Below are 26,500 nucleotides of genomic sequence, written 5' to 3'. Positions count from 1 at the left end.
ACCGATTTTTGCCGCAAACACAGCGTTCCCACGGAGAAAAAAAGATGGTGGCACGGGCAAATAGAACAACAAAAGATAACCTTTGCAGTTTAATCAAAGAAAAGAACTTGTCTCCGAACCACTGGTGTCATCATCTTGGAGAAACTGCTTGTAAAAAAAACACACAGGTAACAATTGGCAAAATGCCGTATGAAGTGGTTTTCAGAATCGCTCGGAGAAAAAAAAAAAGCCACAAATGATTGGACAAGTCACAGCTACATCACATGCAGAGCAGGAAAATGGTGAATAATTTGAAAAAGTGGCAGGATGAGCCTGACATTAAAGGAGAGCGGTGTCTGACACTTGCCAACTGCAGACCGCGGACTGCAGACTAACCCTGAATCACAGTTAATTGAAAGCTAACTGCTCAAAAATGGCTCCTGAGGCTTAAATACTGTTTATCAGCACTGTTTGAAATGGGTGTTTAGCTTAAATACTGCTTATTAGCGCTATTTGCAGGCAGCCAGCAGTCTGCCTTTTGCAGTTATCATACACCAGAAAGGGAAGAACAAAAAGAAGAAGTTCGAACTTCAGGATTATGTGGGCAGTGGCACTGTAAATTAATAAAATGGAAAAGGAAACGCCCCTTCATCCAAATGTGCTACTTGCTCAAATTGAAGAACTTGAAGGGGACTGTGCCAAAATAATCACAAAATTTGGATTTATCACTACAAGCAGACTCAGCAAAATTGAAAAAAAATAGAAACAAATATTTTATTTCATAATTCAAAAGAAATAACACTTACAAGAGTCTACTAATCAATAGATTATGAAACCTTTTTCCTGACTTTTCAAAATGTTGTTTTTACTTGCCCTTGATTATTATGAATTCAAAGTAAGCAAAAGATAGAGGAAATAACTAAGCAAATTAAAAATCAACAAGACATCATGTATGTTTCAGTTCTTCTATTCCTTGGACGATAATTCAATATTGTTGCCCTCTGCCATCCTAAGGAGATTCATCAATGAACAATGTCCTAAAAAGCTCTGAGAAAGAAAAGTAGAATCGGTTATCATGCACTGTATGCCTAACCCCAATCGTAATGCTAACCATTTAAAATCAGTGCCTAGACTTAGCAACCATAATTTTGGGGTTTTATAAAAATACTCATGAAAATCTAAGCTGCACTAAGTTCATCCCCTTTCCTCTAGGACCAATTTACTAACCAATATATTACATGTACCTTCTAATAATTGATGGGTTTTTGTTGATGTTTCCTACTATCAATTTCAACCTAGTTTAAATTAAAATGACCTAGGTTGAAACAAAATGACCTAGTTTGGTTGCAATTAACCTAAGGAACAAAATGACCTGCAACATATACATAAAAGGAGTGTTTTATCAGGATTAATTCATGTGCATGTGTTACGTCTTATTGAATGTGTTTGATAGCCTGTTAGGCTCAGTTTGTTCATGAGTTATTATTAAAAGTGACTGATGATCTTAATACATGACTGTATACAAGTAAGCACAAACAACAGTCATCTTATGAAAATATTAATATTGGGGGCATGGTACTGCTGTTTGGGGAATTTACATTGCACAAAATTATTAATCACTATGATTATTATTGTACACATCAAAAAGTTGGATTACCAAAATTAAGGGTGTAATAGACCGAATGCATAAATGGCGGCCAAAAAAATATTCTTTTGTTTATGTGCTAATTAGCCTCTTACGCGTCGTTTGCATGGACAAAATACAAAAGAAAAGGTGCTTGAGAGCGAGGCTAGTGAGTCTAATTAGCACATAAACAAAAGAATATTTTTTTGGCCGCAATTTATGCATTCGGTCTATACCCCACCATTTAAAGCGAGTCTTGATTTGTGTTCAGGCTACATGTATTTGCGGCACAGACACAAACGTCCTGAGGGTTCTCATCACTTTTTCAACGTTACATGTATTTGTTGTAAATATTTCTGGTCCATACTGGTATTTTGATTTTAGCTGTCCAGTTATGGACTCTGTATTGCCAATTTATGATGGACATCATGGAAGGTGAAGACAGTCTTGAGGGTGTCAGGTCAACGTTTGAAAAAGCCATTATTGCCGCTGGTCTTCATGTTACTGAGGTACATGTATGTGTACATGTAACTTGCATTTAGCTTTATCTAAATAGTTGTGCAACATTTTGAATGAATGAGCTACAGTGAATGAGCCAATCAACTGATATTCCTTCTGTGTCATATAGCATTGTATATGAAATGGTGGATTAAGCTCAACACTTGTGGACACCTATGTAGTCAAATATTTTCATGACAGTACAATACATTTTACCCATGTATTAAGAGAGTATACCATATAATACTAAATAAGTGAAAATAAATACATACAGTACCGGTACAGTATAAATGCTTTGTTTATAGTGGAGAGAACTTAGCTAGTTCACAGGCATCCCACCTCTAACTAGTAACAGTTTTCACTACATCTGCACCACCCTAAGATCTATAAATAAATATGGATGGCAGTTGAGGTGTTTTCCAATAAATATGTGCTGCATTTGGTGATGTCGTCATATTATGCTACATGTACATGTAATTAAAAGTGAAAAATGCAAGGAAGGGATGGGCAAAAACAAACAGCATTTATTTTCAATTGCCATCAACGTTTATTTGATGTGCTATTAATTGAAAAGCTGTTTACATAATTATGGAAAATGTCTTGAAAATATAACATTAAGAAAGGAACAGGAACATCAATTAGAGGGCAACATTTTGTTTGTCTTTTTTTTATTATCCACATGGTTCTTTCCACGGTACCTTGACATACCATAAAAATGATATAGGAACAAAACTCAGTTATTGCATGTACAGCTGTATATTCAGATTGCTGTTTAACGTCATCTGTAAATAACTGTTGTAACTATGATTGAAGATTGTTTGAAAATGTTGATACTGAGACTATGCTTTAACTTTCTGAGTTTGCATCTACATGTAGCAGTTTGTGGGCCAAATCTGTCACCCCTGTGTTTGATTGGTGTCTGACAAATCGTCGCCACTGTTTCTGATTTGTGCCTGAAAAATCCATTTCTGACCCAGGGAAATATGATTTTCTATCATGTACATGTACTATAATCTTTGATTTTCAAAGTAAAAGGAATTGCTGTAAATATTCAAAAATTACTCACCTTCAATTGCTATGCTGAACAGCACTTCGATATCGATTCTTCTTGTGACTATCTGCCTCATGAATCAAGTTACCCATAACACCTCGTGAATTCGGTGAGCAATACCAATACCACCTTGCACACTCGATTGAGCAAATAAAGATTGCTTTCCCCTCCACATCATCTACCGATTTACATATTTTCCCTACCAATTTACATATTTTCCCTTTTTACATGGGGGCTTCAAGGTTTGCGTACTTGGGTGTTGGCCTCTGCACCAAAACCCTGCGGTGGCAATAATCTGTAAGAAACAGTCAAAATGTAACAGAAACATGATTAAGAACCCCAACTGGGAGGACGCAACAAAGCGTGGTAGAGTTGAATTCGTGATAACTGGATAAAAAAACCAAACCAGAGGTTAGATCAAATTTGGCAGTCCTCAGAATTTTTCTCATCCAATTATTTCCAAATTGGACAGCATGTAGTCCTATTACATAATACAAATTAATATTTAATACCCAATGTAAGGCTTACGTACATGTAGTGCAAGCTGTCTTTGTCTTATACAAGCACTGCTACATGTATATTAAATCAGGATAAATTTTTAAGGCAGAGTCCCTAAGGTTATCTCTTAGACTAGTAATGCTTGGTAAAAGATGTTCAGAGATTTATAACAGACGTGATGAATTACTTTTCACTTTATGCAGTGGCCATCAAGGAAGAAGGCCCTACCCTCACACATGTTTCCTCTTTTTTAGGGATCAGCGATATGGGATGGCTATAGAGAGTTTGAATCAGACATTTTAGAATCTCTTGAGGTAAAACTTGAATGTGTCTTAATTAAGCTGCACCAAATATCCTAGAATGCATAACTGCATAACAACAGAGTTTGAGGTTAAACCACAAGACATATAGTGGATACTTTTCATCCATGTGTGAGTGCGTTTATTTTACTAGTTTAACTTTTGTTCACTCAGATTGAAAACCGAAGATAAGGGACAAAAGAACTTTTGGCAATTTTGTTGAGGAATTTAAGCAAAAAAAATTTAATGTGGTCACTACAGTGACTATTTTGTAAAACAAAACAAAAAAAAAAAATAATAATAATAATGGTTATTGTAACATTATTATATATAAGGGTTCTGTTTAGTTGTGCTGACATTTTCCTCCAGTGTGCCAATATCAAAGAATCTGTGGCTATGGAAAATTTGCACCTTGAGTTCACATTGTTACTGCAGTTTCGTTGTCATTTTTTTGTTCTTTTTTTTTTTTTGCAGCAAATGGTTTCAGAAGAAAACAAAGAAGCTATGATGGAGAAAATGTATTAAGTGATTATACCTATAATATTTTTTGTAGAAAATTAACATGAAGTGGGTCAGATTGATTTATTAATAATAATAATTATTGATCATGGTCATTCTTTATGTTCATTTTAAGAGTATTGCAGCTTTGTTTCATTTTGTTTTGTCTATTCTGAGAGCAGGCTCACTTGTTTGGGGCATTGCGTGAGTAATGTGGTGGTGGAGCTGCCAGCGTGTGAGAAAAATGGGGCAGGGAATAGCGGTGGAGCCTCCAGTGTGTGAGAAGAACGAAATTCTTTGCTTCATGCCCAAAACAACTGGGCCTGCTCGCAGTCTTTTCTTTTTTGATGCGTTGGCTCTCCGATCAATTCTGATGGCATTGTCCAAGAGAAGAAATTATTTTAGATTTACTAACTGTTGTGCTTCCATAAAATGTATGGTCACTTAAAATCACTTTGTTTTAAAACATTCATTTTCCTTCTTTTTTCCTCAGTGCTGCTCAAAGGGAGAGAGTTGTGTCAATTTATAAAAGGCAGCTGGCTGTACCTCTCCTAGGTAACAATAGCAGCAACGTATTTGAGCCACGGGCAGGGACTTGAAGTGAATAATTATTTCGCATGCCAGGATGGTGGTCTCTCGGAGGTCTTTTTTAGTGAAAAGATATTTAGCAACATAAATGTGGTAAAGGCAAGACAAATTGAAATGGAAAACAGCTCACTTCATGTTGCTATCTGTGGCTCTAAAAGGATGCTTGCTTAAGCTCCCTAATTTTATGAAAAAAATAATAAAACATGTAATTCTGATGATAGCAATATGATTTAGCATGAGAGAACTTGTGCCATCAAGTATACAAACACCACGCTCTGACGAAGGGCTAACGCTCGAAACGTCAGCTTTTAGAATCTCTGTACGGTGGCCAATTTACATTATCAACTCCGTTGATAAAACCAAATTTTTGTATACTACTTCCCCACCGACGCAGCACCACAGTTTCTTTAGAAACTACCCCTTCATATATAAAATAGGCTTAGGTAGATAATATTGAGGATAGATGTACATTTTGAACATCTAACCGAGGAACTTTGTATCATAATTTCACCATATACATGTAGTTGCTCTCACGTAAGATCCTTTTGGAGTAGCTTTGAACTGTTCTGGTTTTCATCTATGAATGAAAAGATTTCCATTGCTTTGCAAGATGTGGTGCTTGGCATTCTAACAAGGCAATGCCCCTTACGTAATTATCATTATTCTCCTTATTGCAAAGCTTTATATTTGGAACTCAGGGCTCAAAGTTTATTTTTGGCTTTGGGAGCACTTGTGCTACCAGGTGTAAATTTCTAGGCGCACTGCCAAAATTTTAGGCGCACAGCTAAAAATTTTAGGAGCACAGCTTAAAATACTGGTGGCACCAAAAAATCAGAAAACTTCAGACATTGTGTAAGTAATCATTTATTTGCATTATCTTTTATTTTGAACGATCCCTGTGTTTGTTTCGACTTTCAGGCTCTTACTGTACGTTGGAGGTAACAATAATACTGTCATGTGTTTTTTTAAATTAACCTTCTCAATTTCACGTAGTATTACACTTCATGGTACGTTCAAGACAACAGAAAAATCTGCATTCCGAGTTTCATTTGAACTTAACATTAACACTGTCAGTCTGCTCACAAGTTTCATTTAATTTTGATTTGTAAAAGTAACACACTTTTGGTTTAAAGCTGATACACAGCTTAGAAGTAGAACCACGTCGTTAATACAACATCAACGCGATCATTCGAAATCCGGTGAGTCCCATGAATCAGCAACTGAAATTAATTCATCTGGCCATCTTCTGTAAGCAAAGTTAGGACGCCTTGATCTCTGACCACTGCTAAACCACTTGACAACTGCTGGTGTTCGGTCAAAAGCTTCTAATTCTGGTCCTTCCATACTGATGCGGATTAGGTCTTCTGTTGTCGACACGTGGAGGCTGCTTCTTACATCAGACTTGATTCTCCTCTGGGCAGAAAATCCCCGCTCACACTGAGCACTACTTATGGGAAAAACCAACATAATTTCAGCCAGATGTAGCAGGTTCTGAGGAAAAAGAAACCATGAGCGTTTCGTACGGGAATAAATTACATTGTTGACTGCGCATTGATTTAACTGGGATATAGTTCATTGTTTTAAAATCGTTCTTACCTTGAGGAAAAAAAGTCTCTTAACCCAGGTTGTTTTGACATTCTTGGCTCTGGCTTGACCTTTCACATCATAGTTAGTTCGCTATGTTCACATCGACTGGTGAACTCGATTGCGGCTCGATTGCCGAGAAGCACGTGCTTTAAAGGCGGCTTTCACTCGCACGTGTCAGCGGAGTCTTCGCAAAACCAAAAGGGGCTGCGATGGAATGTAGACATTGAGCTACGAGTTCGGAGAAACCACAGGGGAAAACGGCAAATACGACACACGCTGATGCAAGGAAAATGATGTAGCTGTATTCTTTGGATCCTGATTGTGTCATACCTACGATTGAATTTATTATTTCAAGCTTCCGTTTCGTGTCTGACGAGTTGAAGTACATAAGGATGGTCAGGCAAGAAAGCAGAGTTGAGTGGCGATGAGCTCAGTCGCACTAAACTCCAGGATTTTTAGGCGCGCAGGTGCGACCACACATGATTTTTTAGGCACACAATTAAAAATCTAGTCGCATGTGTGACCAGCTGGTCGCAAACTTTGAGCCCTGACTGCAGAAGAATTCAAGTCCCAGTAATTCCAAATATTAATAGTACCACTTTAAATTATTGATAGTCACATACAGTCGGGCCATACTCGAGACTGAAGGCACAGTTTTTCCCAATACAGTCCGACCTAGGCCGGCAAATAACATATTAATTTTTTTCTACAGGATTGCAGTGAAAAGGCCTAAAATGTCTATTGCGTGACAGAAATGCATGTTAACGAAAAAGGAGTGCATGGCTTGAACTGTAATGAGCTTCATGGACTGACAAAAGACATCAAAGTGTTGGTTGTGTTTCCAAAATTTTTTTTTCTTAAAGTACGTTTTCCTTGTTGGGATGATTGGGATTCTCATCATCAGAATCTAAAATATTTACATTTTACATGTACGTTGTTAACAACACTTTACACTTTTACAAAAAGCTTTCAAAAAGTTGCTAAAGTTGGAAACTTTATAGCGCTCTGTATCTGGGGTCCGGATGAGAAAATCGAGACTGCTCGAGTACGCGCGATTAGCCAATCATATTCAAGGATTTAAAATTCTGGACTGCTGAGAAGCTGGAGAAAAAAAAAAAGTGACTTATCCACCGGATTTAAGTTTATAAAGGTGTTTTGGGGGCTGTTTCAATTCAAGTGGACTTCTTTTGAATGACACACAATAGGTATGCAGGGAACCCTGAGGGAGTTTGAAGACTGGCTCGAGGACTCCATTCCTGAAGCTGTTACAATTGTCTATGAGAAGGCATTAGCAAAACTAGAAGAATGCCTTCCATATGAGGATAGACTGGTGAGCCTTGATGAGTTATTGCTATATATTAAAAATAAAGGAGGATAGAATTAGCATAATGTGCCAGAGGTGTAAATCAACTTGTGTATGGTTTATACTATAAGGGATAGAGGAGAAGAACATTGGACATCTCGTGACAATCACACGATGTACATAGATCAGAAGGTCACCAACGTAATATTCCCATGCACCATATTCAAGTATTTCACATAGTGCTGATCAACAGTGTTCAATTCAAAGCACCTATTCTGAATAGCACTGATCCACAAGTACTTAAGTCTAACACCCATTTTAAAACGGTTACATGTACTGTGGCTTTCAATTTTGGTGATGGGCACTTATTTAAATAATATATTATTGTGAAAACTCACACTTGCTCACCGGCTTGCTTCATTGGTCTACTACGTACATACATGATAGTCTAGTGGTTATCAATGATGCAATTACTGCTGCCGTGGACCGAACCCACATAGCGCTAATGATGCAAAATGTCGCTGTATGGTCCATGTTCAACCTTCTCAACCTTCATGTTCTTTAAAAAATAACGTAAGGGTTAACTTCATATAACTGAAGTGAAAGAGGAAATCATAATGTCCTTCTCGTCTATCCCAAAGAACCCTCACCCTTAATGTGCAGTACCTTAAGAGGCTTGATTTCAAAGTTTGGGGTCATTCACTATCAATTACCAGGGTCGAGGGTTCACATGATTTGCTAATAAGGTTGATGGTTTTGTTGTATGGTTCTTTTCATGGGTGATGGTTTAAGGACGTTCGCGCGAAATTTTTCTAACATTGATTTTTTTCTGAAAATTTTACCATTGAAAGATCATGAGTTAGCGACGTCAGAAATGTAAAAAAAATGGGGGGTCACCGACTTCGTTTTGGAAATAACATGCCCAGAGGAACACCAAAATCTGAGTAAATCGGGCTTCGTTGGCGAAGAAGACCACAGTAGCTGCAAGTCCCAAAATATTGCAATTAGCGCTTTAAAGGGAAATGTTCTCTGCCAAATATGGTTTAAATGGACCTTTTAAGCGAATTTAGTCAGCTGGTGAGGTTCCTCAAAGAACAAGTTCGCATTTAACGGCAATAGTTTCACGCGCCTTGCAGCCGCAAAATGGCAGGATTCTATGTCCCGTTTAACTTCCAACATTGATTTTTTGTTCATTTTTGGACAATGTGGAGATAATTGTAAATGAAATCTGTTTCTGAAAAGAAAAGTAGGGGTCACCGAACGTCCAAGATCGTTAAATCCAATCAAAGCTATAACAATGGCCATCTGCCCTATCATTGTTCATTTGAGTACTTAGTGCGCGCGCTCGATGCATGACGTGGCATGGCGTGGCATGTGGATTTGCGTGCGCAGTAAGGATGTGCAGAAACAATTAGCGCGAACGTCCGTAATTTGAGCTTTTGTTTCTCTTATAATAAAGCAACAATTTTCATTGCTTTAATTTAATTTATGATGTATGTGGTTATCAATAATTAAAAGCTTTAGTGATAAGTAATGCGATTTGGAAGAGTACTCATTCAAAGTACAACAACAAAACTAAATGGACTGTGTTCATAAATGGCAGCCAAGAAATTATTCTTTTCTTTGTGCTAATCATCCACACTAGCCTCACTTTGGAGCTAAAATTATTTTGAATTTGTTCATGCTAACGAAGCTAGTGAAGATGATTAGCATAAACTTGAAGACAAAAGAATAAAAAATTATTTCTTAGCCGCCGTTTATGAACATAGTCTATACTAAAGCATTATTTTTTTGTATGTTACAAATAATTTGCTTTTCCGATTAATAGAAAAAAGTGCTGACCTCTAGAAATAGCTATATAGAGTTAAAATAATTTATGTAAATACAGAAATGAATTTGAATGGACTGTAGCCATGCAATGTCTGTTTATTTACACTGCACATTTCTACTCCACACCACAATAGTAATTTATTATGGAATAATAAATTCAAGTGGAAGATTTCAATTGGCCAATAGTGGACAAGTCCAAAAATGTTATTAATTAACTTTAGTCATACTTTGTATTTATTTTCCTGCATAAACCATTGCATGCTCTCTGCACTACTTGTTACAGTGGATGTGTAAATTTATCTCATGTAGGCCTCAGCAAAGACTCCCAGGACCACTGAGTACAAATCGTACTTAGAATATGAGTTAAAGAAAGGAGATGCAGCCAGGATACAGTGCTTGTACGAGAGAGCCATGAAGGAGAATTGTCTTGTTGGAGACATGTGGACTGAGTATGCCTCCTATTTGGTAAGCTTTTGAACAACCAGCCTTTTAGTAGGAACTGGTCAAGAACTGAAGAGGCTATTAAAATTCAAATCATTGCTTTCACTTTCTGTATTGATCTTTGTTTGACCAAAGCTCTACAACCATGCACCTCTCAGGGCAGCTTATTGGATAGGCTCAGAAACCAATGGATCCTAAGAAACAAACAATGGAATCATCTCCTTCTTACCCTAAAGACAACAAAGCTGTATCCAAGATGATAATGATCAACTTAGTGCACACAAGGCTTTTCAGAGTTGAATTAGTAACTGTTAAATTATACAAGGCGTGGAGATGGTTATGAAACTCACAACTTTTTTTTTGTTTTTCTTTTTCGTTTTTGTTCAGTGTTTTGGCCCTGACCATACAAACCACATCCATTTTCTAAAAGACAGTCAATCAAAAGTTTTGATTAAGTTATTCAAAACCAAGGTCACAAGATTGTGCTTGGTCATGGTCAATGTCAATTTGAAGTGCAATGTCACTGGTCTCGCTTTGAAAGTTTCCAGATTTTTATAACAAGCCTATTATTTTATATTGAACTTTGAAATGTATAGGATGAATAATTAATACTTCCAAACTAACCAAAATACAAAGAATTTGAAATCACCAAAAAAAGAAATGTTTACTAGCAACTTAGATTATTAATTATTAAAATAAAGCACAACTGCACAATGGATACCCACTCACTTTTTTTGGGATCATTTGAGTCCTTCATATGGCTTGGATTTTTCAGTTGCCCTTTTGCCTGTTGCCAAGCAACTATTATCTATCATCCTTCTCACGGGTGCATGACATCTTCATTCAAACTATGATATTATTATAATTGTTTTTGTCTTCTCCAGGATTCCACCCTGAAAATAACATCAGTGATCATTGGAGTTCATGAACGTGCTGTCAGAAACTGTCCTTGGGTTTCCCTTCTCTGGCAAAACTACATCAGAGCACTGGTATGCTATGGAAAAAATGTTTACCTTAATATTATTGTCCTTAATATTAATCATCATTATTTTTAATTAACAACAGACTGTCTAATTTACCAAAGGCTGGTTTAAAAGCCTGAGCTTCTTGAATTTAGGCAAAGATGTGTCGTGTTTTTAAATAATTAGGGTTAGTTAACTCTATTACTTCAAAGTCTTAGCTTGAGGCATGTGCAGAAACCTTTGTTGTAAACATGTATTTACTGTATATTAAATTTTTGTAAAAATGCCCTAGGTGGAAGGTGTAGTTCTCGACAATAATATCATCCTCGTTTAGGATATGAAACATGTATTTTTTCTTTATTGTTTTTGGCAACCTTCTGTGTGTAAGGAACGCACTCAACAAGACAAAGGAAAAATCAAAGGTATGGATAATAATTATTTAATAAAAGTGATGAAGATAAAAATGTCTGTAACATTGATAAGAATTTGTCCTTACTACTGATACTGTACCTGTGCATGTATTTCCTACAAACAAAATTAGGGAACAGTCTTAATTATTAACTCGATCCTCGCACTTTTAAGCTGGACAATTAAGCAAGTGTCTCTTATTCGACTCTTATAGACACCTGGTGCAATGCTCTACCAACTTAGATATGAAGCCACACAGCAAAGGAACCAACCAAACTTGTAAGGTATCTTGGAGAGAGACAGTTCCTTAAATTGTCCTGCTAGGTGTGAGGATCATTCAGTTCTCTCTTCTCGTCTGCAACCTGCGCTTAAAATATACATTCGTTTCATTTGATATTCCCTACAGTGTCTTAACAACCTCCAGTTTGTAATTGGCAGGTTTCTGTCCAATCTGACTCAGTCATAATAATTAACGTTAATGATGAAATGATATATGAAATGGATCATATATGAACTGCGGATATGAAATCAAGTGAAGCTATGATCCTCGCAGTTATGAACGCAATTTTTGCAATTGCGTAAAGAGGCCTGAAAAATTCAGGACTGCAACGGGGTTTGAACCTGTGACCTTGTGATACCGGTGTGACGCTCTAACCAACTGAGCTATGAAGCCACTGACGTTGGGAGCTGATCATTTGTGGGTTCTAATGTTCCCGTGAGGAATGAATCAACGATGAAATGATATATGAAATGGATCATATGTGAACTGCGGATATGAAATCGAGTGAAGCTATGATCCTCGCAGGCACGAACGCAATTTTTGCAATTGTGTAAAGAAGCCTGAAAATTCAGGACTTCAACAGGGTTTGAACCTGTGACCTTGATAGCTCAGTTGGTTAGAGCGTTGCACTGGTCACGGGTTCAAACCCCGTTGAAGTCCTGAATTCTTCAGGCTTCTTTACGCAATTGCAAAAATTGCGTTCGTAACTCTGAGGAACATACATGTAGCTTCACTTTATAATAATTAACTTATAAACATGTCAAGGTCTTAAGCCCTTCTGCACTAATTGGGGACACTGTGCATTGAAATCAACTCAAATAACTCAATTAAAATCAAACCTTGGAGTGGGATATATAATTATTGGTTTTGTGACTAAAGTGTTGAACTATTTTCTCGGCTCAAGGCTAGCAGTAGCCATCTGTCAGGTACAGACTGATAAAAGTTCAGTCTTTGAATCTTAATGATTGTAAAGTTTTGGCTTTTAGTAAACAAGTTTAACCCATTGAATCCTGAACCACCTTCCAATCACTGCACCAGCCCTGCTTTGCCAAAAGTGAAATTGTTTGTGTAAGAATTTGACATCTCGTGCAAAATAGCGACCTTTGATCTTCGACGCAAATTTCACGGTCGTTGCCATTTGAAACGGTCGTTGCCATTTCTGAGAACGGTCGTTGCCATTTGAAACGATCGATGCCATTTATAACGGTCGACTACACACTTCACTTCAAAGAAAATTAAAAGAAACAAACTAAGAAAAAATATTAACAAAAATTAAGACAAAAAGGAAAAAAAACATTTATAAAAGAAAAACTGGAGGAAAAAAAGAGTCCGAAAATTTCGAGACTCGAACTCGGGTTCTTAGCCCTCACCCTAAACAGAACCCTAACCCGAACCCTAACTCATATGACCAGCGAGACACAACTCCCAGTAACCGCAACCTTTTGAGTTCTTAGACCTAATGAGTGTAATTCAGAGCTAAAAACTGGCATCGACCGTTTAAAATGGCAACGACCGTTTCAAATGGCAACGACCGTTTACGAAAGGAAAATAAGCATCTTTGACCTTTTAGTGTCATTTTAGTGACTTGACAATGGTGTAAAGCGACCCCAAAAAAGTTCTTTCCTATACGTGTAGCTAGTTTTTACTCACGAATTTATGTGGCAGTACATTGTCATGGTTAGAACTTGTAAGTCAATTCTATTCTCTTCAGTATCTCAAGGAGCCATCTTTTTTTCAGAAACCCTTGATACTGCACTTGGTTGTGGTTTTTCTATTAGTGATGATTACCTTCAGCTGTGGCAATGTTACTGTGACTACGTAAGAAGACAAGTTGATGACTGGTCTGAAGGTATGTGGATTTTTTCACCACATTTGTTCCCATTTTTCTGTCATATGCCCCTTGTTTATATGGTGTAACTGCATTTTGTTCATTCTCAAAGATGGTCAGCAGGTGAAAGAACTGAGAGAAACTTTCCAAATGGCCACGGAATATTTACAAAACTGTAAGTTAGCATTCCTCCTCAATTACATGAATAATAGTAGACCGTATTCATAAATGGCAGCCAAAAAAGTTATTCTTAAAATGTCTTTGTGCTAATCATCCTCACTAGCCTCACTTTCAATTGGTGCAAAAATTACTTTGAATTTTGTTTGTGCTAACGAGGCTATATAACAATTATTCCATAAGCCCGAGTTGGATATGAAGTGATAAAATAACCAACGAGCGGGTAGCGCGAGTTGGTTATAATCACTTCATATCCAACAAGGGCGAATGGAACAGTTGTTTTAGTAAATTCTCAAACCGGGTTTTGCCGCCGATTTTTATTTCCACGATTTTACAAAGCGTCCGGAAAGAGCATCTTGGCGCACTATTTTCCATATGACGTAAAACTTCGACTATTTAAACAATAGAGTGTTTCTGTCTAGGAACTATCGGCTGATAGTTGCCCCGCGGAAATTTGATGTTCTTAAAACAAATATTTGCCCGAGAAGCGAAGCTTCGAGGGCTAATATGCTAGTTTTAAGAACATCAAATTTCCAAGGGGCAACTATCAGACCGATAGTTCCGAGACATAAACACTCTATTATCTTTATTGTTCACCACTAAATTTTCTTTCGCGCGCCAGTTGAAAAACAGTCAAAACCCACTTAATGCATATCCATCAAATATTTATTCATGTGTACAGGCTGTCACAAATGTCAATAATTCGCAGCGAACACTGGCTAAAGAATAGCGTACAACTATGGCACTATGGGCTGATAGTGTCTCTCCGCGGACGAACACTATCGCGTCACGTGATCAATTTAAACCAATAAGAATCGGAAAAAATTTAGTGGTGAACTATAATGGCTCATAGTCGGAGTTTTTTAGCCAATCAAAAAGCTAGAAATGGAATAGTCGGAGCTGAAAATTTACTAAAACTAGTGAGGATGATTAGTACATTCATGAATACGGTCTATAGTTACCTCGGAATCCAATGTTGCCAGCAGATGGATTTTTCTTTAATTTTTGGTCAATTCCACCTTGCATACGGCGAGAGCTACTGAAATTTAAACTGACCAATCAGAATTCAGCGAGCGGGAAAAACTGTGCTATCCTTGTGCTATTCGACGTCACGCCAATTGTTTACATTCGGATTGGTTAGATCGGTGGACATTCGCTCAGCCTTCTCTTGACCGTCGCTTCTTTGAACTCAGCGGGACAGAAATGACGCATTGTTCTGGCAATCAATTTGCCAATCCACTTTATCCAGTTTATGAATTGGTCTAGCATGTGATTAAAAACCAGGATCGCCTTTGAACTTTATTCTGTGGAGGAAGAAGACGTTGCTGAGTGAACATTTTTACGACGAAATCCCTTGGTTTGTTCAGCACTTTGATGTCCGATAACTGAGCCGCTCTAATGAGTGTTGGGTCAATCGCATTTGGCCGTCTGACCATATGAAGTTTTTTCAGCTCTTGTTTGTGTCCATCATGATCGAACTTCAGGTGAAGCGCTATGCTGCTTTATGCCAACTTCGATGGCTTGTGATGAGCTTGCCTGCTGCCCAAATTGTTGTTGTATTTGGGCAAGATTGGTCTTATCGGGTTGGAACTTAATAGTGAGGGGAACAATTTTTCGTTCATCTGCTGTGCCAAACAACAAACAATCCTGTTGGGTGTTCCACGTGCTTGGCGAGTCTTGCACGACCATCATCTATCAGATCTGGAGTGGAGTTTTCTTTCAGTGATTACAACTTGCGATCGTTCTGCAAACATCCACGTAGCATGCAGCACTTTTTAGTGACTTCAGGATCCCCGGCCCGTTTTGCTGTTTCAAAGGGAGTCGTGCATTTTTGAGCAGTTTGTCTTCATTGCTTGTATTTTTTCGTTTGTTCCTGGTGGCGCAAAGTAACTTTGATGATTTGAAAGGACTTGAATCCTTAATTGAATTAGCAATTTTTTTAGGCCACGTACCCAAATTCACCCAGGTACTGTTGCACACTACCATAGTTCTTTGGAAATTGAATAGCTCCTTGAACACCTGGTTGCTTGAGAAGAAACTTGATGTGTTTGTTCTCTACATTGGTGAATGCAGCCACTAACTGTCCATTGTGGGTAAACTCCAGACCAACTCTTTTTTCAATTTAATCTTTGTTCTTCGCAGGGCATTAACAATGGTGTCCCTTGTAAAATGTTAGTTTAAAGAGTTTGTTTAAGTTATTTCCAATATCATAGGGCACTGTGGTTGCCAGATTCACTTTAAAACTTATAATGGAAATGTAAATCAATGCCAGTGAAAAGTCAGTCTCTTGAGTTGTTGATAGAAAATTAATTTAAAATATGCATATTGAAACATCAGTTGAGGAATATTTTTTTCCTTTTTTGTGAACCTAACATACATTGCTGCCATTTATTTATTGCTTGGTCATTCAATGTCTTAATCACATCAAATAATTTATTTTTTAGGTATTGTGTATCTTTATCTAAAAACTTAACTGGTTGCTTTTTGGAGCCCTTTTGCAGCATATTTAGATAGGCAGGAAATGTTCCACATTTTATGGTAAATAGTTCTGCATAGTTTTAAGGAATATTGCGGCCTAAGCTAATTGAATATGAGAATAAAATGTGCTGTTTGACATTTTGTGAATTTAAAGACTATTAGTATTGTTTGCGCTTGTTTTAAAAGGCTTAAGGTTAGCACTCAAAAGTGTTCCTTCAACAATCTTATTCTGTAAAGATTACCTTGGAAGAATTGGATTAATCCAAGTTTTTTCTTCTAGCCTCTTTCCCCAGTGCCCTCTGAGAATGGAGTTGATTTGGTTTTGCCCGATGTTGAAAGATGAAACAATGCCTAAACCAGCCGCAAGGAATACTTCATGGTGCTTTTTTACAAACATGGGCATGAGGGTGCTCATAAGCATCTGAGCATTGTTTTGCATGCTAAAGTGATAATTATTATAAATAATTTGTTTATCTTAGAGAGTCTTCTTTTCCTGTTGGTCATTCAAAAATTGTTGGAATAGCTTGTTTGAGCTGTTGGATAGAGGCATAACATTTGATGAGGGCCTCCTGGGGAGAGGAGTCCTTGTTCCCTTTAGATATTTTCTTGTGTTTCCTTGTTCCCCAAATTACTTTGAAACTTGTTCCCAGCCTTTTGATCCCTAAAATTGAAATATTGGTTTTCTTCCCTTGTTCCCTAAAATATTTTGATATTGTTCCTCTGTTCCCCAGTTCAAATAAGCCATGTTCTCTTCTTCCCTCAAACCCCTGGAAGTGCCTCTTTGATGTTGATTCTCGTATTGGCCTAATAGTAATTCACTGTAGAATTGCAAGACACAGCAAGTTCTTATTTGGGAGTGAGGGAAAAGTTTTGAATAAATGTTTGCTCAATACAAGAAACAAAATTTGACTGCACCTTCTAGACCTTACTCTTTTCAGACATGAATCAGCTTGTTTGCACCTTTCTGGCGACCTGCGGGAGGGCAAGCTCTAGAAATTCTTCTTTAATGAGCCTTCCGCTGAAAAACTTTCCAAGTCTGGCTTTCCGGTGTTAGGGGCCGAGGTTTTTGTGCAAAATTCATCAGCGGCTTCCTTGCAGCTTCTCAAAGGTGTTCCTTCGGGCAATGGTTAGTAAAAGTTTTGTAGTGCCTATACAAATTTTCGCTACTTGAAAAGGTATGTTTATACGAAACAAATATCAGCTTGACAATTTTTCTTTCCCGATACTCCATTTAAAATGCACGTGAGCGCTATTAATAGAGAGCCAGAAAACCATTTAAAACATTTTGTGGCAATTTTTTTGTCAACAAACTTGGGTTGTCGGCGAGCAGAATTCGAACGTAAGCTGTTGTGCTTTGGCTTTTATTTGTGCTTTTTCTAACTAATCTAAGACGAATTCAGGCTGGTATTTTCGAGTCAAGTGTAAGAAGACGGCAAAACCGTATTGATAATGTATTTATTTGAGTTAACTTCGCGAATAAAGACTTTAATCGCTTCCTTTCGACGGCGGTAGATCGACACGCACAACCGAAATGCACTGTTTCAGGTGAAAGGGCAAATGATTGACAGGATAGCACAGTTTTGACTGCCGCGCGCACTGCGGGCGCGGGTTCCGTATGCAAGGCAATAGGCCACTTCGGAAAATACCACAATACTCTTTACTTGTTCCCCCAAATTTTGCATAAGCATTGTTTTCAGTTTTTCTTGGGACTTACAATGGTCACTAGGGAAAAAAAACAATGCTTAAGCGTAATTTGGGGGGACAACTAAAGAGTATTATGGTATTTTCTGAAGTAGCCTATTAGCTCCCTGTTTCAGGACGATTAGCCCCCAATATCAAAACACCGAATTATTGTAGAAAACGTTGTTTTTTGTCAACAAGCAATTGTTTTTTTGAAGGAAAAGAAAGGTCGACTTTTCAGTATACCGAAATCAAGCTAATTTTAAAATCCAGGCGTTATCCAAACATCCAGCCCTAAATGTTTCCGTTCATTTCATTAAAAAAATTCGTTTTTCAACCCTTTGTCACGAGTTCTCAATAGACCTATATCACTCAATGTCCAAACAAACGATTTTTCACGTCTAACGTCTCATTCAGTGTGAGGCTAGACGTGCAAGGACAATGCAAAGACAAAGCCTTTATTCCCTACGGACTCCAAAATGGCTGCCGAGTGATAAAGGTGTATTCTAAGTTTTTTTTTAATGACAGATATGTTAGATAAGTTAGTAACTGGTCCCAAGGAGAACACTGAATTTCGTCCCCGACCCTCAATATTCGCCGAAGAGAACATTGAGGATCAAGGGGGAAAAAACTCACTGTTCCCCTTAGGACCAGTCGTTAAGTGTTTTTTTTTTACACCCCACAACTGAAAATGAACCAAACTAAATACGAGTATAATCTTTACCAGTTTAATTGTAAGTCAAATATCTCAAATACAAATGAGTAACAATTACCTTCATTAATTACTTTCAACTTTTGTCTCGTATCAGTTGCTATATTTCTTCCTCACTTCGGACTTGAAAGCGGACTTGAAAGTGGATTTCCGAATTTCATTGAAAATCACATGCACTCACAAATTTGCCGCGCATTCAAGACGCATATCCTGATCACGTGCAAGTGCCGTTGTTTCTCTAGGGAGTTAATGAGTGGAGCTATACAGTTTTGTGTCGTCACGTGATACATGATAGAATAATCATTTTTGATGGAGGCAAATAGGCCAGAATTTTGTTTCCTCGATTGTTGGATACCATGAACCCATAGAGGAATCGCATAAGTGTAACCAGAAACCCGTAAGGGTTGAAACGTGTAACGGCCCCTTGTGTTCTGGGAAACAAGCTTCCGAATATTCAATTTGCTAAGTACCATATTTGGAACAACAAGAGCTGGGGGTTTCCAAATATGGTACTTAGCACTGAAACATTCAACCAATCAGTTCGCACTGAATATTCGGAAGCTGTGAACGCGCGTTACACGTTTCAACCCTTATGGGTTTCTGGTGTAACTTTTCAAAATTTTGGCTTTAGTTTTTAGTTTTATTACGCGATTGATAGGAAGAAGACTCCGACTTTTTGTGCTATCAATCGGGCTTTTTGCGTTTTTGTGTTTTTGTTTTGGTGTTTTGATATTGGGTGATAATTTAGATAATTAATTTATACCGCGCACCGTTGGCTCAGTTGGTTGAGCACCGGCGGGCTGTCACGCGGGAGGTCGTGAGTTCAATTCCGGACCAACACTCAGGGTCTTGAAATAACTGAGGAGAAAGTGCTGCCTTTGTTACGTCATCTGCGAATCGTTAGACTTTCAAGTCTTCTCGGATAAGGACTATAAGCCGGATAAGGACTATAAGTCGGAGGTATAAATTCTGTGGGACGTTAAAGAATCCACACACTATTCGAGAAGAGTAGGGTATGGAGATCCCAGTGTTGTAGTCCGATCTATGGATATAAGGGTTAGGTGTCAACCAACGTTATGGTCCTCTCCCCTGCCACTCCATGAATTGTGGCGAATAAATTAAATTTAAAATTCTCTTGAAATTGAGAACGAAATTGTCCAGGTACTATCATTGTTAGACGGAGGAGAACGCAGGCAACAGAAAGGATTCCTAATAATTTGAGAACAACCCGTTTGTGTCAATAATACATTCGGTGCGGTATATGTTAGGTACAGCAATTTTGACGTCTTACAGAACTACTTTCATGACAAGAAGAGGAGGAAGTCTACGTAGCCCTCGTTTTCATACGATGCACCACTCTTTCCTTTGTTAGTTTGTCTTGTAAGCATTCTTTTTCTTTTTTTTATTTTTGGTCAATTTTGCAATTTTTCGTAAATTGGACTCCAATTAAAACAAAAAAAAAACGTCCGGATACTTTCTTGTAACCAGTCAAATGCAAAAGAATACAATGGAGCCCAGTATTGTCCAATCAAAATCAAACAATAAATTTTATGGCAGTGACGGGCTCTGCTCATTTTGATAAAGCCAGACTTACCGAGGACTTTTGGATAATTATTTAGAGGCAGTTATATAGTTAATGAGTGATGGAACTCTTTGCTAGTCCAATTTGAAAACCATGGGACTCAAGAAATCCCTCTGACTGGCAAATTGAACAGTCTCTGCCTACGGTCATGTCAAATTTGGCAGTCCTCTAGATTTTTTTTCAAGTTGGAGAGCATGGAGGCGTATTGTATTAGGGCAATGGCGGTAGCAATCATCTTCATCTTGTGTCCCGTGATGAGGTAGTCGGTGGTTCCAAGAGGCTTTTGGCCAGGTACCCCTGTTTCTAGGCTCGATTACCATCCGCTGTTTCGGGAAATGAGCCAGCTGTCACTCCCGAAATCACGGCTGGACGCCGGAGGTGAGCCATTGTTAATCTCCGCCAATCAGAAACTCGCCTGCACAAATCGGTCTGGCATAATTATATTTTTTGGCTGCGAAGGTATTCTTTGACCCGGCCGATTCGAGGTTTACAGTGCTTTTAAGGTAGGAAACATCCAAGATTTCGACAACGAAAAGTGTTCGAGAAGCTGGAGAAAGGGGATTGTGTCATTTTCTACCGCCTGAGTTCGGAAACTTCACTGATTTTCCATTTGGCGCCAAGGTCAAAATACGGCTTTCAAATCCATTGCTATTGCAATTTTCTCCTCACACTTCGCTAATGTAAGAGCAAGTAAAATTCCTCAAGATCAATTGAAATTACTGTTGAGTTTATTTGTGGCAAAACGAGGGGGCCGATGAAGGCCACCGAGAGCTGAAGCGGCCGAAGATTTTGTTGGTGATTCGCCGGTTGAATTCAAACTCACATTGATCATTTAACCACAAACTCAAGCTCGTATCATCTGGAAACTCCGCATAGACGTTTTAGGCATTGTTACGTAATTGTTGTTTTGTTGAAATCAGTGTTTTGATGTCTAATGCATTTCCCCGCAATATTAACTTCGCATAAATTATATTTGAATTTACGTCACAGACACAACTTATCGCTCACGCGTCCAGCCGTCTCTCCTCGGGGAGGATACCCTGTTTCCCTCCTCATCAAGAACCAACATTTGAATAACACTCTTATCAATTGACGTCACGATTTAGCGCCCAAGGCATTATGGGATTAATATGCGGACAAAGACAAAGACATTTTAGCGATGTTTGTCCCCATTTCAATCCCACAATGCTTTACAATAGGGCCTTATGATCTATTTTTATCAATTGTGGAAAATGTTATTGATATGCTTTGATTTTGTTCAGTTTGAATTGATTTGCAGGCACCCCTTTGATTAATATTGATTAAATGATATTACATATAATAGGGCGAAGAGGCAAGGAGATAATAATAGGAGAAGGGCGAAGAGGGTTGTCACATTCAGATAAAATGTTCCATCATCTATCCTATAACCGCTGTAGTTAGGAGTAATATTAATCAATTCCTCTGTCATCCTGGCAGATTTTGGCAAGAAAGGAGATCCCACGAATCTTTTGGATCGTTATTGGGCGCGTATTGAGGTGAGCTTTAAAGAGAGGTGTACATAATTGATTTTTGAAGTGGCGCCCAAGAATTTGCCCAAGTCGTTTGAAGTGTGGATTATGCTGTCCACCGAATGAAACCCCTTTCAATGGGTAAACGCTATTGAATGGTTATCAGTGGATGGTGATGTATGTGGTAGATAAAGGAAAGAAACGGAACTTTTAGTTAAGTGTTTAGTCGTTCTAGCGGTGGAGCTCTAATTGGGGGCACGGTAAACTGAAATCAAGAATTAACGCAAATCAATTCAAATGTTGGTTTTTGAGGAGAGGGGAAAACGCGAGTACCCGGAGAAAACTTCTCGGTGCAGAATAGATAACCAACTAACTCAACCCACATGTGACGCCGGATCAGGGAATCGAACCCGGGTATGGTGGCCCAGTATTATCATAGTAAAATATGTAAATTTTTGACGAGAAAAGAATAAAAAATGGAAAGAAAGGAAAAATATAAGCCATCCAGATAGAAAAAAGGGAGAAAAATAGTATTTTAATAAACAATGATATAAAGTAAAAAAATATTTGTTGACAAATTAAAAAGAAAAAAAGTAAAGAAAAATAATTTAAGAACTAAAAATATTAAAAAAATACATATAATTGAAAAAAAAAAAGAAAGAAAGAAAAAACTTTGAAAATCAACAGCGAAAATCAACATTGAAAATCAACATCGAAAATCAACATCAAAAATAAACATTGAAAATACAACATTGAAAATCAACGTTGGAAATCGACATAAGAAAAAAAAAACACGTTGTTTCCACGTGGCCTGTCGTTATCATAGACCAGGATGCTTTGCACGCATATTCAATAAAGTTCAACCATCAGAGAGGTGATTAGAAGCTCCAGCCTGATACATCAGGGTTGTTTGGACGGTACTTGATATCTGCAGTATGTGATAACCAAAGTGTACATATTGTGAGCACGAGAGAGGAAAACAAAAGGGGAACAATGCATTGTTCATAAGCCAGTGCAGTGGTCCATCATTCTCGTAGCCCGTGAAGACTTTAATCTGCGGACTTCAGCGGAGGTTGAGACCCGGGTGACCCATATCGAAGAGAAATCGCCCGCGAATTCCATTCGCCAAACAGTACTGTACGGGTCCTCAAATGATCCCCAAACTGTACCGCAAATGATACCAGGACCGCAAATGATCCCATAAAAATGGAACGCAAATGATCCCCATTTTGGACCGCAAATGAAAAAAAATTGAGGAATGGCATGGAGGGTCGAATGGTCTGGACAGAGAATTAATGTGAAGATCGAGCGCTTATTTTTTTTATTAAAAATCACTTTAAATGGCTCACACAGGTTTCTGTCTCATTCAAGTTTTCCAGAAAGACTGAATTTTGTTTTCTGACCACGATGTTATAAATTTGTCAGATTTAATTATCGGATACAATCATCAAAAACTAACTTGGACGCAGTTCTAAATTGATTGTGACGAGGCGCCCGTTTCTCGAACTCTGCGTGTGTTTGCCAGAGTTGTTCGAATATACCGACTGTTTGTAATCGTTTCGTGGTTTTGCAGTTACTGGTTATGCGTGACTGACACCCAAATACATTTGCATGCTCAATACGAAATGTCCCTGAATCAAGGCCGCTGGCAGACCCGATTTTTCTAGGAAGATCGAAAGAGACCCTGCTCGCAGGGTTCGAGAAACGGGCCCCTGGTCAGAATCAGTTTAGAACTGCGTCCAAGTTAGTTTTTGATGATTGTGTCCGATCATTAAATGTGGCAAATTTATAACATCGTTGTCAGAAAACAAAATTCAGTCTTTCTGGAAAACTAAAATGAGACAGAAACCTGTGTGAGACATTTAAAGCGATTTTTAATTTTAAAAAAAAAAGCGCTCTTCACATTAATTCTCTTTCCAGACCATTCCACCCTCCATGCCATTCATCAGTCTTTTTTTCGGGATCATTTGCGGTCTAAAATGGGGATCATTTGCGTTCCATATGGGATCACTTGTGGACCCGTACAGTACATGTTTAGCGAATGGAAGTCTCGGGCGATTTCTCTTCGATATGGGTCACCCAGGTCTCAAGCTCCGCTGAAGTCCGCAGATTAAAGTCTTCACGGGCTACGAGAATAATGGACCACTGCACTGGCTTATGAACAATGCATTGTTCCCCTTTTGTTTTCCTCTCTCGTGCTCACAATATGTACACTTTGGTTATCACATACTGCAGATATCAAGTACCGTCCAAACAACCCTGATGTATCAGGCTGGAGCTTCTAATCACCTCTCTGATGGTTGAACTTTATTGAATATGCGTGCAAAGCATCCTGGTCTATGATAACGACAGGCCACGTGGAAACAACGTGTTTTTTTTTTCTTATGTCGATTTCCAACGTTGATTTTCAATGTTGTATTTTCAATGTTTATTTTTGATGTTGATTTTCGATGTTGATTTTCAATGTTGATTTTCGATGTTGACTTTAAAAGTTTTTTCTTTCTTTCTTTTTTTTTTCAATTATATGTATTTTTTTAATATTTTTAGTGCTTAAATTATTTTTCTTTACTTTTTTTTCTTTTTAATTTGTCAACAAATATTTTTTTACTTTATATCATTGTTTATTAAAATACTATTTTTCTCCCTTTTTTCTATCTGGATGGCTTATATTTTTCCTTTCTTTCCATTTTTTATTCTTTTCTCGTCAAAAACTTACATATTTTACTATGATAATACTGGGCCACCATACCCGGGCCACATTGGTGGGAGGCGAGTGTTCTCACCACTGCGCCCATCCCTGCACCCCAGCGCTCAGTAACATCCATCCTGTGAACAACATGGTCATAAAACAAAGACATTGTATTTTTTTTCGATGGTGGTGACTCGGAATACTCGGAAAAAATCCGAGTGTTCCTTTGGAGGGGTCGAACCGAACCTTCGAGCTTCCGATGACGAGTTCCGTTGCTCTACCAATGAGCTATTGGAGACTCTTCAGTGGTTGCTCGGGGATACTCGGAAAAATCCGAGTTTTCCTTTGCAGTAGTTGAACCGAACCTACGAGCTTCCGATTACTAGTTTGGATGGTCTACAAATGAGCTATAGGAGCCTCGTGGGAGCCAGGCCCTTCAACTAGGTTTTCAGCTGACAATAGCCCAATTTCGATATTTTAAAATTCAGTTCTCAAAAAAAGGCATCATCTCGAGGCTCTGGGGAGCTCTATGAGTTTATTCCCTCAGAGCCTCGAGGTGATGCCTTTTGTTTAGGACTGAATTTTAAAATATCGAAATTAGGCGATTGTCCCGCTGTACTTCTACAACAGACAGGTTGCAAAATTGGTGAGAGACACTCGTCAAAAACATCTTTTCTACCTTTCAATACCTGCCGGATCTAGAATTCCAACTGTTTTTGGTCCGGGGTGCAGGGCTGGCGTGGTGGTGAGAGCTCTCGCTTCCCACCAATGTTGCGCGTGTTCAATTCCCAGATTCGGCGTCATGTGTGGGTTGAGTTTGTTGGTTCTCTACTCTGCTCCGAGAGGTTTTTCTCCGGGTTCTTCGGTTTTCCCCTCTCCTCATAAACCAACATTTGATCTGACTTGCGTTAATTTGCTGAAAAGAAGGAAAAGAAAGGTCGACTATTTAGTTTACCGAAATCAAGCTAATTTTACAATCCAGCCATATTCCAATGTAATGGGGGCTAATATCAATTGTCCAAATACCTAATTTACACGTGGCAAATGCCTTGATTGTATCTGAAGTTTAGTTTTGGTTGTGACTAAACGTCTGACAAGCAAGGCAACAGAAAGGATTCCTAATAATTTGAGAACCACCTGTTTGTGACAACAATACATTCGGTGGGGTATATGTTAGGTACAGCAATTTTGACGTTGTGTTAGCAGAAGTACTTTCATGTTAAGAAAAAGAGGATCTCTAGCCCCAGTTTTCATGCGATGCACAACTCTGTCCTTTGTTATTTTGTCCTGTGAACATTCTTTGTCCTATGAATGCGTTGATGGTTCGGCTTAATTTGAGCGTGCGTATAAATAAGCATTATGTTGTTTTTTTGATTTATTCAGGACAAGTTTGGGAATAGGTGGAAAGGGGTACATAGTCACCCTTAACAATATCCAGCAGATTTAGCAATACTATCATTATGAACTTGTGCTTTGTTTTTATTGTTATCGTCCCAACGCAAGTTCTTTTTTGCCACTAACGATAGGCTTTCCACGTTAAAAACATAACGGAATGTCAGAGAATTTGGGACAATGCAATATTGTCCAACCACGGACGAGAAGCAGAATTCTGGCTCGAGTATGCAAACATATTGAGGTCAGTGTTGTTTACAGTAACTTATTCTTTAGTCAGTTCCGGACATTCAGCATACAATAAAGAGCGATAAAAATCATCTCGAAAAGAACAAGCAAGAAAACAGGAAGAGATTGGGGATAGCAGGCCCCAGTATCTCCGCGTTTTCTTTTTTTGCTCGCTCGTTACATGTCATTGTTGCGACAAGTTTAGCCCCTTCCGGCAGTCTAAACGCCTGTTACGAGCCAAAAATCTTGAAAACTCCACAACATTTAAGTCTAGTAGACTTCCTTCCTCCCTTCCGTTTTGTATTTTTCTTTGTACATACTATAGAGATGTAAACACTACTGCCCACATTGTCGTTTAATAATAGACCCCTCTCCAAAATGGCGGCCGAAACTTCACT

The 26,500-nt window shown here is 38.3% G+C and overlaps 1 protein-coding gene across 2 annotated transcripts in view; it reads left to right on the top strand.

The window, feature by feature from the left end:
• Window positions 1-26,500, top strand: part of LOC137977496 (squamous cell carcinoma antigen recognized by T-cells 3-like) — a 50,590-nt gene that overhangs the window by 6,328 nt on the left and 17,762 nt on the right. For both annotated transcript variants that reach the window (XM_068824735.1, XM_068824736.1), the window contains 12 exons: window positions 1,988-2,112; window positions 3,905-3,964; window positions 4,424-4,467; window positions 4,941-5,002; window positions 7,828-7,952; window positions 10,065-10,220; window positions 11,081-11,185; window positions 11,547-11,580; window positions 13,585-13,695; window positions 13,787-13,849; window positions 21,762-21,820; window positions 26,009-26,118. In XM_068824735.1, the coding sequence (XP_068680836.1) occupies window positions 1,988-2,112; window positions 3,905-3,964; window positions 4,424-4,467; window positions 4,941-5,002; window positions 7,828-7,952; window positions 10,065-10,220; window positions 11,081-11,185; window positions 11,547-11,580; window positions 13,585-13,695; window positions 13,787-13,849; window positions 21,762-21,820; window positions 26,009-26,118 (1,054 nt within the window). The remainder of the gene's footprint in view (window positions 1-1,987; window positions 2,113-3,904; window positions 3,965-4,423; window positions 4,468-4,940; window positions 5,003-7,827; window positions 7,953-10,064; window positions 10,221-11,080; window positions 11,186-11,546; window positions 11,581-13,584; window positions 13,696-13,786; window positions 13,850-21,761; window positions 21,821-26,008; window positions 26,119-26,500) is intronic.

The sequence above is a fragment of the Montipora foliosa genome, chromosome 11, assembly GCF_036669935.1.
Source record: "Montipora foliosa isolate CH-2021 chromosome 11, ASM3666993v2, whole genome shotgun sequence".
Classification (NCBI taxonomy): Eukaryota; Metazoa; Cnidaria; class Anthozoa; order Scleractinia; family Acroporidae; genus Montipora; species Montipora foliosa.
This window is presented reverse-complemented; position numbering and strand designations above follow the sequence as displayed.